This window comes from Hyalella azteca, unplaced genomic scaffold (assembly GCF_000764305.2).
Source record: "Hyalella azteca isolate HAZT.00-mixed unplaced genomic scaffold, Hazt_2.0.2 contig5861, whole genome shotgun sequence".
Lineage (NCBI taxonomy): Eukaryota > Metazoa > Arthropoda > Malacostraca > Amphipoda > Hyalellidae > Hyalella > Hyalella azteca.
In genome coordinates this window covers 92,538-112,958 of record NW_025936040.1, presented here as the reverse complement: position 1 = coordinate 112,958, position 20,421 = coordinate 92,538, and the positions used below count along the sequence as shown (strand labels likewise).

Sequence of the window (20,421 nt, the reverse complement as noted above, 5' to 3'; positions counted from 1 at the left end):
ACTATGCGGTAATTTTCGGTCAACAAATCAATCACTATGCGGTAATTTTCGGTCAACAAATCAATCACTATGCGGTAATTTTAACTGGTCTGCTACGATTTGGTTGAGTGTCAGTGTGATCGATTCCAGGTGACTGTGACCGGAATGAGTATGTTAATTACTTAAATAAATTAATTACTTAGTGATTAAACAAAGGAATTTGGAAGATCTTTCACTTTTGTATATTAAGGGGCTTAAAAATTTCTTCACGTTCTCAGCTGAAACACATAAGAATAAAATAGAGTCCTCTCTTCCCCTAGCTAGTCTGCAATTATTTTTTAATAATAAAAATAATACGAATATTAATAATAATACTACTACTACTACTAATAATAATAATAATAATAATAATGATAATTATAATAATAATAATAATAATTATAATAATAATAATAATTATAATAATAATAATAATTATAATAATATTGTGCTGTGATGTACGCACAATAAGCCGGCGTGGCGTCGTCTAGCTAATGCGTAGGTGGAGTGACGTGCTGCCTCATATTTGTCTTAATTGAAGACACAATTGAAGACTTGGTCATTGATCCAATTAATTTAATGACAACCTCCACGTTAACCTTGATATCGACGGCACAAATAAGAGTTAGCTAATGAATTACTTATTTAGTGCCATGAATGAGGAAACATTCCTTCCTGAGTGTGAATCGCATTGAATACCGTTATTCTCGTACCAGTGTATACGCAAATGCATATTATTTATTTCACTATACAATATTATTTTTCATTATATAATATTTATTTATACATAATATATATTACATTTTTATGTATATTATATTTTGTTTATTATTTGTTATACAAGCTTAATTTCAGTTTGATTTCCAGACAGACTCCAAAACTGCTATTCCATGGCGTAAGTTCAAATATTTGTAACTAATATAACTCCATTACCAGGACTGCGACCAAATGGCCATTAGCTAATTAATGGTAGCGACTGTGGATGAGGCGAAAGCTCCGTTCTTTACAGGATTGCTTGGCTAAAATGAACAATGAATGCCTGCACTCAAATTAGACCTGCACAGTTGCATGCAGAATAAGAGTTGGCAAATAAATGATTTTCAATTATTTAAATGCTTTATATTTATGTAGATTTAATCATGCATGAAATTACGAAACATCGATAGCAAAAGGATTTACAAGACCGATAATTACATTAAATGGTTTCCAGATTATTAAAAAATATAACTCGGTACTCACTGCAGTGAGTGACAGAAAGCGCATTTTCTCGTCGACGAAAACTTGAGGTCACGGACGGACGGACAGACGGACGGACGGACAGACAGACAGACAGACAGACAGACAGACAGACAGACAGACAGACAGACAGACAGACAGACAGACAGACGGACATGGCGAGCACAATAGTGTATTTTTTCCATAAATGATGACAGACAGACAGACAGACAGACAGACAGACAGACAGACAGACAGACGGACATGGCGAGCACAATAGTGCATTTTTTCCATAAATGAGAAAATGCGCTAAAATGACACCAAATATGGATCAAACACAGAGCGAAGTAATTAATGCTACAGGATAAGACAGGACAGACAATTAACTGATTTTGCAGTATGATGATAATTGAGAGCAATATATAATTATGCAAATTATGCGTGTTACCCTATCCCCGCACACCCAAAAATTTAGTTATATATATCCTGTGCCAATGAATGGTATATGTAGTTACTTAACTAAAATTTTGATTCCTGCTCTAAGATTTAGTTTGCATCTCAAGCAAAACTTGAATCAATGTTGACTTGTTCATCAGTGAAATGACGCCTTCAATTTATTTAACTTGCTAAGAATAAACTTGAGTGGAATTTCGATTGAAGGCTCCAAGTATATCTTCCAATTTTTTTATATGGTTGTGGTTATTCCGTTAAAATATATAACTACATAACCAACTTTTGACATAGTTGAGGCTTGACTTATGTCTAGTATTATTTAAACGAGCTTCCTTACTTTATATCTCAGCGCACAATGGAAATCTGTAAAACTAAAAACAAAAGCAACCATGTTTGCCCAGGAGCTGCCCGGCATCCGCTCTAATGGTCTCGATATTCCAGCTAAAGATTATCGTCGTCGCTAAAGGCTTTGGGTCTTCGCACAGAACCTCTAAATCCGAATATTTTACATGAAACCAACTTTACTTCGACATTAAATGCTATAGCACTACTTACTTGCGATAACTTTCTCTCACCGTACTAGTAATGGCGGGTTTAATCGCAATGCACATAATATTTCAGCTGAAATGGAAATTGAATATTTTGTGTGATCTGCCCCAAGCTGCAGCGGGAATCCAGAGGAGAACAACCAACATCAGACACAACTAAAATAAATTGCGACGGACGGTGTTTTAGAAAAAATCAATAGCCAGGAAAGGCATGGCAATATTTATTTTTTTTTCAAAATTTTTATGCTTTTTAGTAACTTTTTAAACAATTTTGGCCATTCCTTTTTGAATGTCACATTAAATCAATTTGGGGCAGCTGGTCCACATTTTAAAGACGAGACGGCAAGATTTCTTCTGTTTCATCAAGTTTGAAGGCGCGCTGGTAATTTCCTGAATGAAATTAAATGATTTAAAAAATTGTTGAAGCATTTTCATTTACCCTTGATGCCATTATGTTCATTTTGGGATGAGCCGCCATTATGAGGTTGAAGTTAGACTTAGGGACTAGAATTTTGTTAAGAATTTTACTAATGTCTGGGAATTTATTTGCTGAAGTAGATGCAATATTCAGAATTTCCTCTCGAATAAAAGGATGTTCTCATCTAGCTCTGAGTAATGGATTATACTATCTATACTTGTACTAAAATTTATCACAATTACGTGCTGCGTGCGGATTCAAATTAACGTTCAATTGCTGCACCTTCAGGTGTCAAAATCTCGCACCCAAAATATCACACGCACTGAGATCTTTTATTATGTGTAATTTATTGTTTTTATTCATCATTCAGCTAGTATAGAAGTAACCATCACATCTAACACCTCTCAACGAAATAGACAAGTCTGCTGTCAAGAAAATGCCGTGGGAATTTCTTGACAGCAGAGAGAACAATTTAGTTAGTTAATTCTCTCTTGGAAGATAGAATAATTTAGTTAGTCCTGTTAATTTACGGAGGTGTTCGAAGTGTGCTGAGGTGGCCTGTAAAATCGAAGCCTATTGCTGAACTTGTGCCTCTTCACACGCTCGACAAACACGCTGCGAGAGGCGCTAAGTGAAGCCGAAATCACGAAGAAAAAGAAATTGTGGGAAGTACGAAAAGTAATGCTTGAGCAAGGGGCTATATAGTCCATTAGGTGTACGAAGGACTCAGGACTAGGTGCAGAAATATTGGAGAAGGGTGGACGTAAAATGCTTGCAACTGTTTGATGTGTCACAGAAACTTAGATAAAATAAATAAAATAAAAATAAACGATTAATTGGGACATTGTTAAGTCAAATAAATAATAAAATGACGGAGGGATGGTGATACATGAATAAAGTAGAGTAAAGAAAAATAGAAAATTGTCAATAAAACAAATTCTCTGGTCTTCAATGAAACCTGCATAAAAAGAAAATAACCTTGCATCGCCGGAAGCGTGAAAGCTAAAACTGTAAATAACGATTTTTTTCTGATTTTCTGAATTGCCGCCTACTAGAAAATGTATTTTTTGCTTATGAAGAAAATGTATTTGACAGCTGGCAAAGCAAGAAAAATGCGAAGAAAAAACTGTTAAAACACAAACGGTGAGCCATACAATGAAATAAAAGCTCTACAATATATTGCTGGCGACGCTGCTTTTCCTTCGAGCGGTTACAATCCTTAAGCAGATCATGTTCATCCTTCAGAATCCCTTACCCTCGATAACGAATTTTGAAATCGATGAAAATGGACTAAGCAGGTTGGCTAGAGCGGTCACTGAGCGCATAAAATGACCCTGCTCAGCTGCAGCCTTCGATATCTTCGTCGTGTGGAGACGCTGATCCGCGATACTGTTGCTTGCTTCTTGTCTAAGAAAATGTGCTAACGACTCCATCAAGTCATCTCTTGAAGGTCTCTAGGTTGAATTGCTCTTCACTTAGCTCCTTTGGCAAGACGTTAAGTAACATTGGTCCAGCCTTTGAGAGGGATCCTTCCCGCAGAGAGTGAAATCTTGCGGCAGCTCTGTAGCGGAATTGGGGCATTCTGCACAGTCTTCCCTTCATGTCTCTGCATAGTCCCCCATTATAAGTCCTGTTATAAATTCAGGCGTACAGAATGACATAACTTTCCCGTCTATTCTGCAGTGAGTACAGACCAATTAATGTACTTCAGCCTATCCCAGTAGTTGGGCTCCTCCATTCCGCAGATCCTAGACGAGAGAATTCGCTGTAGCGCTTCCGATAGCCCTACTGCGCCGCAATAAACGGGGTCCATTGCTGGCAGCAGTATTTAAGGAGAGGGAAAACAAGTGCTATTAAAGGTGTGATCCTTGGTTTCACTTCCCTTCTTCCGAACTTTTAAAATATCCACCTCATCTGTCGCCAACCTCTTGCAGTTATTTCCATTCAATGACCACCAAACTTGACTTGGGTTCTCATTAGCACTCATAAATCACGTGCAAATTGCTACTTTTTAAATTTCCGTCTGTCCGTTGCCAGTTAGTCGTAATTCACTTCATCCCGATTTTTCCGCTACCTCTGTATCCCAGAACCTCAATCTTGTTTCAGTCAAATTCAAGTCATATATTGCAGACAGGTCTTCTTGCAACCTCTGGCAGTCTGTCGTGTTCGTATTTGTCATCAGCACCCAAGTGTCGTGCATGTAAGACGATATCGAGGCGATATATCCACTTGGAAGTGGCACACCTCACGAGCCAGAACCGAGAGCTTGTCTAAGATCTGCTCCACTCAGCTCAGGCCTTCGATATTTCCTCCGTGGGATGGCGGAGGGACTCATCTATATTCTACATACAAGAGCGTGCTACATATCGCCCCCCAGAGTCACCCTTACCTCACCCACTGCATACCTCATAATAACCACTGCCTGCGCCTCTTATAGCCAACGCCAGTCTCCCGGAACTCCCGCCAGTCCCCAGTAACTCCCACCAGTCCCCGGTAACCCCCTCGTAACCCCCACCAGTTCCCCGTAACTCGCCGTAACCACATTAAGCTCGCGCGGCCGGACGCCGGTTCCAGGCGATGACGTTACATCGCTTGTTAAAACACTCGATACTAACCTGATAAAATTAACGTTATTATGTGTAGGGCAACATTTTCAGTGCTATTAATTGGAACAGTGAATTCAAATGAACAGATTTAAATGCTACCTAAAACAAAAGATTTGTTTTTAATAGTTATAACTACGTGTTTAAATAAAAATCACACACGAAAATAGGATTTTTTTATGCTTTGTCTGTTATTGAATCTGACTGACATATACATTATTTAAACGTCAATTTAATTTGATTACTTTTAATTAAGATAGCATTCTAAAGTAATAATGAATCATGCAATATCGAAGTCAAGACATCGGTAAGTCATTACCTCGTGAAGACGCGAGTAATTTATAAGGATGATGTATCATGTACATACCTAACAAATAAAAGTTTACTGAATTTCCGAATTGTTGAAAATACATTACACTCGTTTTCATTTTGATGTATTTAGACGTCAGTTAACATTTCTGATAATATAATTTTTTTCTGTTTTTCTACGAGGAAAAACATGAATTTGATTCCGAAGGGTTTAGACATTGGAAATAAATGTATGGTTTTCATATATAGTATAATAATTAAATGTTTGGTTTTGCGTAGCATTTCGTTTTAATTTTGATTCGAATGTTTTGTAAATGTGCATCTAGTAAAGAATCTAAATTTGATTATTGACTTATCCCTGTAATTTTGAGACTGAGTCTTTTTTCATGGAATTTAGCATCAAATTTTGGACAGGTTCGTTTAGTTCAGTTACTCATTAGCAAGAAATTTAGTAAAGCAATAATTTGTCATTATATTTACTTATTAATGGCTAATATACTCGACAGATTCGTAGACAATAATCTTAACTGCCACGTTTTGAATTTAAATATCCACAAGAGACAAATCCACAGAATCATCTTCGAATTTTGTAATGTTATGGGGAAGATCACGGTCATGAATAGAGTGAATGAATCATGTGAGTAGAGAAATTGTAATCAATGTTAGTGGAATGCCTCCAGGAAATGTCACTATCAAGTGAATATTTACTGAATTACAGTAAAGGAAGTTATGTGAGCCTGCGATTGTCTGATTATTTCCCCACAATTGTATTTACTTCTCATTACAATATCCATCATTCAATATATCCTCATACAATACCCATCATGTAGCTACCGGGAAGTTCCAATTCATCTAATGACTGCTTTACTCCCTGGAAGCTCTGTAATACGAATATGGAAAGAAGTTATTAAATTTCTGGTTCTCAAATGCAGTTTTCCAGTTTATTTTGTTCGCCTGAAGCATGCGTGTCACCGACATTTTACTTTAGTTCAGTTTTATAAGCATCTTAGAGTTTCAGTTTCGGTGTTGGTTCTATTATGAACAGAAGGAAATGTTTGGCACGTGTATTTTAATTCCGAAGATCCATGAATACCTTGACTTTTATCGTGTTCTATGTTCGTAATAAATTATTTCACTTCTCGGTCATATCTTTTGTGCAATACTAATTTAATGTAACTATTTTTTAACTTTGTATATTGTTTTGATTACAGAAACCAATTTTATAAAGAAAACGGAACGAAAATTCGTGTATTCAAATCCTTCGCAAAATGAACATACGCAACAGAAGTAGTTAGGAACCAAGTAAATTTCCGCCGGTTTCTGGATGACGGAATACTCACATTGCCCGGTATTATATCTGTACCGGGCGACGCCGTGCTAATCTGCAGGTATTTTCATAAAGTTTTCATAGCGGAAACATTGCGAATAATCAAATAAATTTACTTTACGCCTTCTTTTTGCATCCTGTAACGCGGACTGCTTTTTTGACGCCAGAATTCTTTCATAAATAATTTGTGAAATGATTACTATAAATTTCGACTGAACTATGTTAGTTAGCGGCGCACATTTGAGGTTAAATCGCTTTTAACTCTGGCATAGCGACACTTCAAAAATGGCCCTTTAAAAACATGCACAAGTTAGCTACGGTGTTGTGCAAAAGTGAATATCTATTAACTTTGTAAAAGCACTTTTTGGCGTTAAAGTGTAAATATTTATTATTTCTGCCTAAATATTAACAACCATACACTTTTTAATGAAGAAATGAATGATATTAGCAAGTTTTGGTCACGGGGTTGCGCTTGCAAATTTCAGTTATAAAATATTCAAAGTCAGAGCTCTGTGATCCCTATAATTGAATACATTTACCCAGCAAAAATTCGAGTCGAAAAGCGTATTTTTATCTAAAGAGGAACTGAGTTATCCATTAGAGATACATTTAGAAGGCATCTCTAATGGAAATTGAAATTCTGCTCTCGCCCGCTTCAAAACAATTAATTGCATAACATCTTTTTAATATTGTAAAATGATTTATATAGGCACCATTCATGTTTATTGAACGATATTGAAATTACACCATGTCCGCAGCTAGTTGCCGAAATTACGCCAAAAGTCTTTACGGTATAAAAATCATGCGATATCGATATCGCAAATTTTAGCCTAAAATGCTTCACTTGGTTGAAAACACATTTTTTAATGTAACAAAATGTAATATATGCATTTTCGATTTCATTTTGAAACTTCAAAATAGGACCATAAGAGAGTAACCTAGACCACCAGGCTGATATTAAATGTGGTAAGCAAAACTACGTACAAAGTCACAATAATTGCAGGTGCATGCGTGGGAACGCAGCACCTAACGAATGAAGAAAGCCTTTATTTACATGCATGCTGTGGTTGAAACTTTGTAGCTACCGGTAAATTGGGTGTTAAACAACATAATCTTCATGAAAACGAATTTTCCGGTTAATATTCGAGCTCGATAATTATGTTAGCTGGGTTTTTTTTGCGCAGCAGGTTTGTTATTTTGTGTTCCAGTATCTTGGTTACCAATTGGAAACTTGATATCTCAGCTTTGCGACATGACCAGGCATTATAATAGCCATAACGAACGCAATCAGCAAACATACGAGCACTGATGTCGTCCAACATTGACTTCAGGCTAAAATTGATGCGAAATGATTTCAGGTTATGATGGTAGAAAAATGTAATACATCTACTAAATTACGTTCAAGCTATCAAATTATCAAATTAATTCTCCGCAAAAAAAAGAAACTAGAAATATGACTGCAGGTATAAAATGGGAGGTTCTTAACAGATGGATGATTTTAGAGTAACAAATATTTTCATGTAGTTAGAATGAAACAGAAGTTTTAGTTTGTATTGAAGGGAGAGTTTTATGGGAAGAGTCGCGACTTCATGTCAGTAGAAAATTCTGATGTCCAGCTATAGGGCTCCTATATGACCGAGATGAATTGATGATGTTTGACAACTGCATAAATGCTAGCCAATCTAAACTACCTTTTCCTGTCTGTTCAAATGTTTGATTTTAAATATCTGAACAGAAAAGAGTGATATGCGAAATTGTCATCAATCGCAACCGTATAGTAGAAACTCTTAATCAGAGCTACCTTTAATAATTGAACATATTTTGAGGAAAAAATCATCATGTAGCCGATTAACTTATTCTATTAAACTTATTATACTTAACTCTACTCGATTAAACTTATTTTAGAATATATACTTAACACTACTCGATTAAACTTATTTTATAATATATACTTAACACTACTCGATTAAACTTATTTTTGAAGTAGAATTAAATTTGTATCTGCTTCTTTTTGGGATTTTCTTAGAGTAATATAAATGTTAAAATGAGCGCAATGTTCTAGAATTACAGTTTCTACCTGCGACAGCATGTAAATTAAATATGAAAAAATCTAATCATAATATGTTATCACTTACTGTCTGCAGAGTGGCAGTTGCTGACAGCTCTGCAGGGCGTCTGTGCAGCTGGCAGCGACAAGCTTAACTTGCTGCAGAGATATAAAAGGGTCCCGCTCTGCAGAGAACATCAGAAAAGTTAAAGGAAAATGATGAGCCTTTATTATCAAGTGATGTTACATAATGAATTGAATCAAAATAATTTTATAACGGGAGAAGTTAACCGGGGATGAGTTCTTAAGGAGAGAAGCCATTTTGCCTCATTTGGTTAAGATCAGAATGATCAGCGAGTTGAGGGTGCGAAACCCATAGTTATTTGTGAGAGTTCTTGGTCGAAATAGGTGAAATGGCTGGGTGGTCAAGCACTGCAAGACCGGAGCAATGAGGTTCAGGTTCGATATCCGCAACTAATTTCAGAAATTACGCTATGTCTAGAATGTGCGACAGGTCACACGTTGGCTTCATTTTAAAAACTTACATTCCATTATTTTAATTATTACTATTATTTCTTTATTATTAGAAAATTTTAGTCTTTCTATTTCTTCTATTGTATTGTAAAATATCGAGTTCCGATTTCAAACTACTACACTTTATCAAAATTTACTAGTCAAGCTCTGTTAGTCGATAAAAAAATTTCTTATTCGATCCTACGTCTTTAATGCTACGGATGGTACAACATTTAGTTAGATCAAAATTAAAATTAAAATTCCAAGTACTCAAAATTACTGAGCCAGGTGATTGCCAAGTGCAGAGCTGGAAAATAACTGGCAAGATTCTAACAGCAAGTTTTATTGCGCTTGTTATGATAAATTTTCATATTAATATTTTTATCTGATCTGGCCTGTTCATCACTCAACTTTTGTATCTTAATTCAAACCACCGTTTGAAGTCAAATAACATTTTACGAATATTCGCTATTTAGGTGAAGGCTGATAGTGGATATCAATTAGTGAAGCCTTCTTCATTAGACAAATTTTACTTTCGGAGTTTGTAAATAGACCATTCCCTGCAACAGTCATTAAGAATAATTGTAACAAACAGGGTCAATGTTTACCTTAGTTTACCTTAACTCCTACAAACCAGGAAAACGAGTAATGCATTCGACGGCAGCACAAGGTTTTACCCACAAGGCTGATTTAATTTGAAATCATTAGTTTTCTGCGGAAGAAAACGTCAAGAGACTTCAGAAACGTCAGTGGAAAAAGAAAGAGAGAAACGTCATTTGAGGAAAACGTCAAAAGATTTCAGAAACGTCAGCGGAGAGAGAAAGAGAGATACTTCAGCGGAGGATAACGTTAGAACAGAAGGAAAACGGCAAGAGATTAAGCTGCAAGCGGTGCGAGTGAAGCGTTCAACAGATTTCTCTTCATACAGTATAGAACTATGATGATATTTCAAGATAAGTTATTAACTATTGCTGAACATAAAAATCAGCGAAAGAAATCCTTGTTTAATTCTGCTCAAGGGAGTACCCATCAAGAAACTTCAAAATCATGATGGCAGATTCTTCCGAATAAATTGAACAAAAACATTTAACATATTGACAGCATGAATAATGATTTTGTGATAGATGATAGAATATAGTTTACTTCAATATTGATATGAATAGACTTGTAACATATATATAAATATAAATAACACCTGCTGGTGTCAATTGACGCTCGGTAGAAACTGGAGAAGAATTTGCGCATGAAAGCTTAATTATGATAGCTTGATTTAACATGTAAATAAAAACCATACAAACAGCAAGAAAATTCCCTAAATGTTATTTGAAAAAGGTTATGAATAAACGTTGGTGAATCAAATATAGTAAATTTTCTTTGTATTTTCTTCGCGCTAAAATTCTTGGTGTGTGTTGACGGTGAGTTCTTAGTGTAACATGAATGGAGGATTAAATGAAGCTGTGGAGAAGACAGTGGTATGATTAGAACTGCTCGATGGCTTAATGCCATCAGAGTGTGAACGAAATAAGTACATAGATACAGATATTATTTATCAAATAGCTACAAATCTGCACAATCAAGTGCGTGATAGATGGTCTGATGTTAAATATCTTTGACGCCTGACACAATAATGAAGTAATAAGGAAACTTTCGGAGAATGTTTGGACTGTCACACATCTGCAGAGGGGCAAGTCAGTAAGATGATTCGAATTTGCAAGTGAAGGCTGAAAAAAGTTAAAAAAATAATGTGTCTTGCTGTCCAAAAAGTGACATTTTTTCTACTAATGAAACGCCTTTTTACAGGACTAAAATGAGTCAGGTTAACTCATATTGAATAAAAAATGCATCGCTTAATGGACGAAGTCTTCCACATTTCTTCGAGCGAGACAAGTCCAATTTGAAAGGCTGGCACTGGCTTAAATATTTTGTCCAAAGCTTATTCGCCTATTTCCAAAGATGTCTCGACAGTGCAGGCGAAACTTATGAATTTTGAACTCAAGGGTCACATCCCTAGGGCAGTGAAGGAACACAACATTTCCTACAAAGGATTGGTACGAGAAATGACTAGATTAATAGCAGTTAAAGTGACATTTGCTGTCAATGCAAATGAAATTCCTTTGCAATGAGAAGGAAATTACCTTTAATATTAGGCAGCTGTAAAGAAAAGAAACACGGTTCAAACTAATACTATTAGTACGTTTAAATAAGTCTTCCAACGCAACATTGTCAAAGATTAGTGGAGTCATGATGAAAGTTTACATCAAGCGTACAAAAATTTTGTTTCCTTAAAACTGTGCCTAAAGAGGCTGTGCAGGAGTATTAACAGTTGAACATCGGTGCAGAGTGCGGAGAAAGATTGTGCAGTAAACATTACAGCAAATCTACAGTGCAGGTGCGATATCACTGGTGCATAACACAACATTTCGGTGCAGAAAAGTGGTGCATAAGAAGCGGTGGTCGGTGCATCGGTGATGTGAAGTTCGGTGCACAGAGGAAATCCAAATTGATAATTTTCAAAAGCCTCTGTCCGCTTACTTTTCAACTAAAAGTGCTCAACACGAATTGACATAAATACAACAATTCTAAATCATCGTGAATATTTTTAAGTTATTATCAAAGAAACATGCACTAGAATTTCTGGTGCAGATGTGGTCGTGGAGGCGAGTGCAAATATGCGCAACAGTGCTGGTGAACAAATTACATTTCAAGATGTCCTACTTGTCGGCTGGGGTTCAGAACGATGACGATGCAAAGTCGGGTTGATGAAGGAATGGCGGTGATTGTGTCGGACGACGGACGAAAGTGATTCTCCTGATGAATTCGATTCTTGGCCGCGAAAGAGTTTTTGAAATAATTTCTTCCTTGGCTTTAGAGCTGTTCCCTTGAATTCGTTGTCTGCAATTGTCACAACAGCTGCTCCTGAGCGCAGCCCTCCTTCATCCTTTCCTTCTTCTTCATTGGTGATGTACAAACTGCCCACATTTCCAACGCCTTCAATATAGTCTTCTCCTATGGCATTAAATCGATCCAAATGGAATGTTTTGCGTGCTATTTCGCTATCGGTATGAGGCCGAGTACCGTCTCCGATCTCCCCAACGTTTGCGGCGTCGTAAAGGCTTGCCTCCAAGTCCCCTACGATTCCTCCACCAAATCCAAAAATGCCGACCAAATCAGGATCAAGAATGATACCTCCTTGCTGATGGTTGGTCAAGTTTAATGTAGGGGCTATGAGTCGGGATCCAGGGCTCGAAATTGTCATGCTCTCTTCAGGTTGCCTTCGCGTGTTGATTTCTGGGGTGGCAATTTGTAGAGGGTCTCGCTGTGGTAGTGGTTTCATCAGGGGAGACATTAGTTCCTCTGATACTTTCTCCATCTCATGAAGCCAGTCACCGAACTCGGTACCGTTCACTGTAATGGGATACAAGCTCTAATTCCTTTTGAAGTAGCCTTAACCTCTCCAGCAATATCACTCACTTTGCTGCAAATGATATCTTGATTCCGATGATCAAAAATCGGGAATACCATTTGAAGTGAGAATCAATTCTGTGCACATGTTTACCTTGTTCTATTATTGCGCAAGTTTTATGCTCTTAAGGTACGAGCTTAAGCAGATGAGATGTTATGAAATAACTCTTTTCTAGAAAATCCAAGTCCTATATTAATTATTATAACCCGCGAAAGTAAATTAAAAAATAATAATTAAACTTTAGAATGATGTGATGGAAAAGGTTTGTATGAGGAAAATCACATAGCTTGAACCATTGTAATCAAAGACGACATGGTACACGGCTTTGTCTGTAATTAAAAATGTGTTTATAGATAAGCTTGGCGATCTGAAAACAATGAACAATTAACAATTGCAGAACCACTGCAGATATATGGTTAGTGATTCGAATTTTTGTCAGATAAATTATGCGGCCTCGATAATAGATAAACCAAAATCTTGTTAGTTTTTAATGTATCTCTTAATTGAAAATTAATATCTCAGAGCATTCCAATTAAAACAGTTATATTGGCCTTGATTTATTCACGTATGAATCCGGTGTCCATTCGGGAACACTGAAAGCCGTGAATTGAAAATGCATTTTCTCTCGTGTTTTTCGCTATTCAATCAAAATTATACTCTGTACCGTATTTTTGCTTGCGCATATTTTCAGGTAAATATTTTTATTCTGTATTAATTGTGTATATAGGCTCAGTCTCTCTAATGCGTGATATTAAATGGGAAGCCAACCTCTCTGACCACTTAAGGATTTGTTCCGTACAATCATTTTGTGAAGCTTCACCGACGCTTGTGTTGTTGTCTCGAAATAATGAAACGGAGTTAGCGAGGTCTTACACCCACGCTTATGTTGTCTTAAAATAATGTGATGGAGTTTATGAAGTCTCATCAACGCATGTGTTGTCTTAATATGCGCTTGTTTTGTCGCAAAATAATGAGACGGAGTTGGTGATGTCTCACCAACACATGTGATGTATCGGAATAATGAGGAGTTAGTGATGTCTCACCAACACACGGGTTGTCGTTGACCAGGTCGTGTAGTTTGACACACTTCTTGTCGTGAGTGTCAGGACAGGTGCAGCCCAGCAGCGGCGTCTCGCGCATCTGCATCCAGGCCTTGATGCACTCCTCCCTGCCGGGGCATTGATCATTCTTTATTATTTTTATTATTTTTTATCATTGATTGATTATTATTCGGAGCATCAGAAAATGATTATTCTTTTTGATTATTTAGAAGCTTCTGTTCTGATTATTTATGATAATGAAGAAACAAAATTCATTAATGGTATCTTCATATTGTATAAATGTTTCTACAAATGGTTCTGTTTCTGTTTAAATGCTTCTGTTCTGATTATTTATGATAATGAAGAAACAAAATTCATTAATGCTGCCTTCTTATTGTATAAATGTTTCTACAAATGGCTCTGTTTCTCTTTATTTTTGCTGTAAACTCCATTTGTGTTTAGTTTCGTTGGAAAGATTTTCTACTTATATTGCAGTCTTGATCGAAGTGAGTCAAGGACGGCTAAAAGTGCGTTGTTTGCGCCTACTTGTGCCTAAAAATTGCTTTAGATATCTAGTGCCTTTTCTGCTGCCTAAATTTTCGCCACGATCCAGATACACCATGACTACTTCTGCGTTACTGGTGCATTTTAGGATTTGGCTCAATTCTAACCGTTAATAACGACGTGCTTGTAACGACCATAATTTTCTAGTTATTCTTGATTTATCTATTTTATTGAACAACTTTATTATTGTTCTATCTTTATTATTGACCTATCTATATTATTGACCTATCTATATTATTGACCTATCCATATTATTTACCTATCTTTATTATTGATCTTTCTATATTATTGACCTATCTATATCATTCAAGTTACTCTGTAACTGTCATATAGACAAACTCGTAGCGGCGTAGAACGTCTCTGGGAGCACATAGCGCAGCTGTAGTTATTTAAACGAACTTATAGCCCATGACACACCTGTCGCTCCTGACACACCTGTAGCAACTGACACACCTGTAGCAACTGACACACCTGTAGCACCTGACAAACCTGTAGCACCTGACGCACCTGTAGCACCTGACGCACATGTAGCACCTGACACACCTGTAGCTCCTGCCACACCTGTAGCACCTGACACACCTGTAGCACCTGCCACACCTGTAGCACCTGGCACACCTGTAGCACCTGACGCACCTGTAGCACCTGACGCACTTGAAGCACCTGACGCACCTGTAGCACCTGACGCACTTGTAGCACCTGACGCACCTGTAGCACCTGACGCACCTGTAGCACCTGACACACCTGTAGCACCTGACGCACCTGTAGCACCTGACGCACCTGCAGCACCTGACACACCTGTAGCACCTGACGCACCTGACGCACCTGTAGCACCTGACGCACCTGTATATACTGACGCACCTGTAGCCGTTTTTGCAGGTGCTGTTGCGGAACTTGCAGGATCGTTTGCTGTCCTCCAGCCGCTGGCGGCACCAGGGGTTGGCCTTACAAATGTCGGACGCGGCCAGGCAGGTGGGGATATACTCCATGGGGTGCATATCTACCTCTGCATGAAACGAAAAAATATTTGATTTAATGTAATATATAATATTCATTTCATTTTGTAATACGCATTAATAAATATGTTACATTTCAGATGAGTTATTGTAATATGTAATATTTGTTTAATTTCATTCATATTTATTGTAAAATATGTTTAATTTCAGATGAGTATAGAAGATATAGATTCAGAAATATTAGTAAGACTCCAGTCTGGAATCGACTGCTGGAATCAATCTGCAATGTTTTCTCAGCTTTGAATCACCGAAAAATGCCTTTGAAAAACATTGTTTCAATGTAGATCGTTATTTTTTTGATACAAGAATTTTCGGGGAAATCTTTCATGAGTAATTTTCAAATTCGATTCATGCACATTTCATTCATTGCAAAAAAATAGGGCCAAATTTAACCCAAGTTAAATTCTCCCGAAATTCTGATCAATCAAAGATGGGAAGTAATCACGATGGATTTCGTTTTGAAGCTAGATTGTTTCATTTTGTTACCTATTCTTCTTCCCTGAAACATTATCTCAATTTTATCCATCCCTATTGATTTTGTCGAAAACATTAGACGGGAAAAAACTCCCTCTGTCGTTCACAATTTAGCGCCTCTTTGTGCTGGCATACCAATTGCCCTCTCGCGGCCTCAGAGGGGCGCGCTATGGAATCGTAGATGAGATGAGTGTGCCCTCACTGGGGTACGGGGGTAATAATCGGGGTATCGGGGTACGGGGTCCCGTCATCAGGGTACGGGGTCCGTCATCGGGGTACGGGGTCCCGTCATCAGGGTACGGGGTCCCGTCATCAGGGTACGGGGTCCCTCCTCATCAGGGTACGGGGTCCCATCATCAGGGTACGGGGTCTCCTCATCAGGGTACGGGGTCCCCTCATTTTATCACGGTATGTCCTCATGAGGGCTCGAGGTCATAAGTGAAAATCGCAAGCAACGCAATTCCTGAAATTTCTGAAATCATTCAAAGCGAAATTCTCACAAATTTTTGAGAATTTGCGATAAATTACTTGAACGACATAAGTATACCTGAGTGCAAACGACCTAAAATCGAACATTTCGTGTTAGGATTCTGAGAGGTAGTTCTGAAGAAGTAAATACACGAATCACGAAAAAGTTGTAATAAATTGGCTGTTCAATTAAATACTGGTAAATAAAACGAAATCGAATAATTGAAACAAAAAAATTACTGATTTCCTTTCTCATAAATTGAAAACGTTGTGTATTTGAAAAAAAGTGTGAAGCGAACTTAGAGGTGAAATGGAACAAGTTAAAAAAGTATTTTCCAACTTATTAAGATGCTGCATATTTACCAAAAATAAAATACAACCGGTAAGTATGACAGTTCGCCAAAATTCGGAGAAACTTCCCTACTTATTTGAAGTTTCATTATTCATTTTGACCCCTCTTTGAACTATCTACAGTTAGCCTAGCTTATAAAGCAGTATTCTGTATAACCAGCACATTTGGTTGAAAAACTTTAATTTACAGGGCTTGCTTAAGCTGAAAATCAAAGGCAAACACTAAATTCCCGTCAAAAATGATAATTACTGACGATTGTGAATTTTAAATACCCTATGAATTTTTGTTTAAAGGAATTACAGCAATTCCAATCCCCAACATGTCTCAGAGATAAAGAAGTTACTCTGCTCCCTCGACCACCATTACATGCTGACACAAATCGATGGTGCAGACGAGCCACCAAGGCATCGATTTCTGTTCGTAAATAAAACCTTTCTCCATCGATATCCCTGGCAGCTGGAATGATCGTAAAAATCTTTCCAGCTTGGAGGCAAGAGAGTCTGTGCGTTTGCATTATTTATTGAGCGATTGTGCATTTATCGCGGGTGTAGACGTGGCATAGAAAGGCTTTTTATTGGCTCAAGATGATGGGCGTAATGCCCGGCAGCTGAGCCTTCTGGCCGAGCGAAACGAGAGAAAGATGATGGGTCTTTTTTCTCAGGTAAAACTTGAATTAGAATTACTTTTACGGTTTATTGCAGTCGAGACTGTTACTCGTTGCCGTGCTTTCGCGGTTCGGGTATGCATAAAATTCTAGCAATGTTTTTATTTAGGAGATGAATATTGACACAATAATTTACGTATTGATGATCCATTACGCAGAAATTGTGGTTCGGATAATTGTATTCATAACCATCGACCACCATGAAAAAAATCGGATCATCGCTAATACATAACTGCTATAATATTCTCGATGACTGAAAACTGTACAGGGAGCAAAACCATGTCATCACAAAGCAAGGTAAAACAATATCAACTCAAAGTTCATGCCTACCTAAGAGACCTAGCTGAGTAAAGTTCAGTCAAAATGTCAGTGAGTAGACTTGTATTATCAACTCAAAGTTCATGCCTACCTAAGAGCCCTGAGTAGACTTCAGTCAAAACTTCAGTAAGTAGATTTGTATCTTCAACTCAAAGTTTATGCTTACTCAAGAGCCCTGAGTAGACTTCAGTCAAAACTTCAGTTGGTAGACTTGTATATTTAACTCGGGGTCAAAAGGAATTTAAAAGCAAATAAAACGCCTAGCAAATTCATCATATCGATATTGAAAACGTTTCGGAGTCCAGCTCCATTATCAGTTCGACAATCTAAAAAAGAATTTTAGATTGTCGAACTGATGATGGAGCTGGACTCCAAATCGTTTTCAATATCGATATGGTGAATTTGCTTGGCGTTTTCTTTGCTTTTAAATTCCTTGTGAACTTGCGATATAAGCAGACTGATAATATAAGCAACTCGGAGTCTATTCGTACCCACGAGCCCCGAGTCTATTTCAGTCAAAACTTGATAAATTCGACTTGTATCATCAAAGAATCCGCCCCTCCTTAACTGGAAGTGATTGGAGCCTGGGGCTCGCAGGAATTTGCATTATTGGAGGCGCTAAAATCATGGTTTTAAAAGAGCATCCAAAATGAGGAGCGCTATCTAATGCAACATTTATCGGAAAAATTCAGCAGTAGATTGCTCGTTCTTCTTCTGTTTCTGGGGGTTCTGAACTGTGAGCTTCTGGAGGTATTTCTTTTATAAAATAACATTTGGCAATCATTACAATGTGTTTCAGTCATCGCAATATTTTTTAAAATTCAAGACTGGATCATAAGTATAATTGGCGAATTTTTAGAGACCGTGATCTCATTGAGTAGATTATTATTCAAGATCAGATAGACTTGGAACTCGGTTTACGCATAGACGACTATCAGAGAAAAGCAATCATTCTGTAATTTTAAGCCAATGCAGGCATGTTCTATAGTTAATGAATGGAAATTGCAAATAGTGATTATAATTAAGTTACAGAGACAGTCAGGAAGCGGGCTTTTGTTTGTATAAAACCGTTGGACATTCTACCACATCATGTTTAGGTTTTTTGGCACTCAAAAAAGGGAATGTCAAAATGAAAGTCAGCGAATTAATTTTTCTAGGTTCTTCACCCTGCTCAGGGAGGCAAATTTTTCTATTGACAACAACGCAGATGTGGACGAAGAATGAGGTACAAGAAGCGCTCTACTTCTAACTGCTTTTCGTAAACGAAGATTGTAATTTCAGGATAAAGTAGTGATCATGTTACTTATGAGGCTCATTTGGCTGTACTGTACTTGCTTAAGTACAGGTATAGCGGTCTTAGCACACGTCTCATCTATGATTGGTCAGTTTGGCTTTAAAAGTAGTAGGTGATTGGCTGTCAGAGTTACTAACCATTTTTAATAGCATGGTTGGTCTCTTAGCATTATGTTCCTGACCTTTCCGGTTGACGAAGACACAAGGATGGTCAAATAGAAGGTCCCTGAACGCGTTGCACTTGGGGTCGAGTCTCGGCTCCTTGCAGAGACAGGTTGGCTGGAACCACGAGAAAGAGGAGAGCGTTCGCAGCGCTGCTTGGCACCGCGACACTGTCACCGTCGAACAGGCGACTGAAAAACAGATGAAGAGCGCACGGTAATTTGAATATCAGGGGATAATAGAGTTGATGAATAAATATTAATGTTTACTGCTACTGAGGTTTTTAGATGGGCTGGAACTTTCGGTTTGCAGTCTCTGTTGAATACATCTTTGTGTTGATCGTATTCCGTATGTTTCCTACATCCATTAGTTCTTATCGATGTCTCAATGATGCTCAGCGAAGCATGACAAATATCTAAGAAAATATAACTCAGTACTCACTGCAGTGAGTGACAGAGAGCGCATTTTCTCGTCGACGAAAACTTGAAGTCACGGACGGACGGACAGACAGACGGACAGACAGACAGACGGACATGGCGAGCACAATAGTTCATTTTTTCCATAAATGAGAAAATGCGCTAAAAAAGGAAATCCCGGAAAAATAAAAATTGGATAAAGGCTTTGTGGTATGGAAAATCTTTATCGTTAAACCTAATTTCAAATTAAGTGTACATTTAAACATAGCAAGACTGCAAATATACGAAATTAAATTGTTGACTTTTTAATTCAGGTAGTTCTAGTGAAGATATTGTTAAAAGCATGAATGCCTCAGCAAACAATTCGCGACTCGTGCATGTAGCGCAATTCCATTGGTTCTAGGGGGAATGCATATGAACTTGAAGTTGCTATCGAAGCATCATCACTAGCTGCTTCCTGCGCCGTAATGTCTTCTGCAAGGAATTAAATTCTAAATACATACATTATTCCAGATATAGAGAGGTCAACCATATTAAGCCTGCTTAGAAATACTTCAGATAATTGTAAACAGTTTTCTCACTTGATTTTCAAAGAGGCTTTATGATATTGGTTAGATAATAGAGTTTTCGTTAACTTTTCTACGTTTATAATTGTATTGATATTATGATGTAATTTGTTCGTCTCTTAATTGATAAACAGGATAGTTGCCAGTGATACTGAAAATTGATAGCTGATCTTAAAA

General features: G+C 37.4%; 1 protein-coding gene across 1 annotated transcript in view; it reads right to left on the bottom strand.

Moving 5' to 3' along the window:
- LOC125177935 overlaps positions 1-4,987 on the bottom strand; it is a 31,419-nt gene extending 26,432 nt beyond the window's left edge. Inside the window, exon 1 of the mRNA XM_047880664.1 lies at positions 4,902-4,987. Coding sequence (XP_047736620.1) covers positions 4,902-4,987 — 86 coding nt within the window. The remainder of the gene's footprint in view (positions 1-4,901) is intronic.
- Between the last annotated feature and the right edge of the window lie 15,434 nt (positions 4,988-20,421).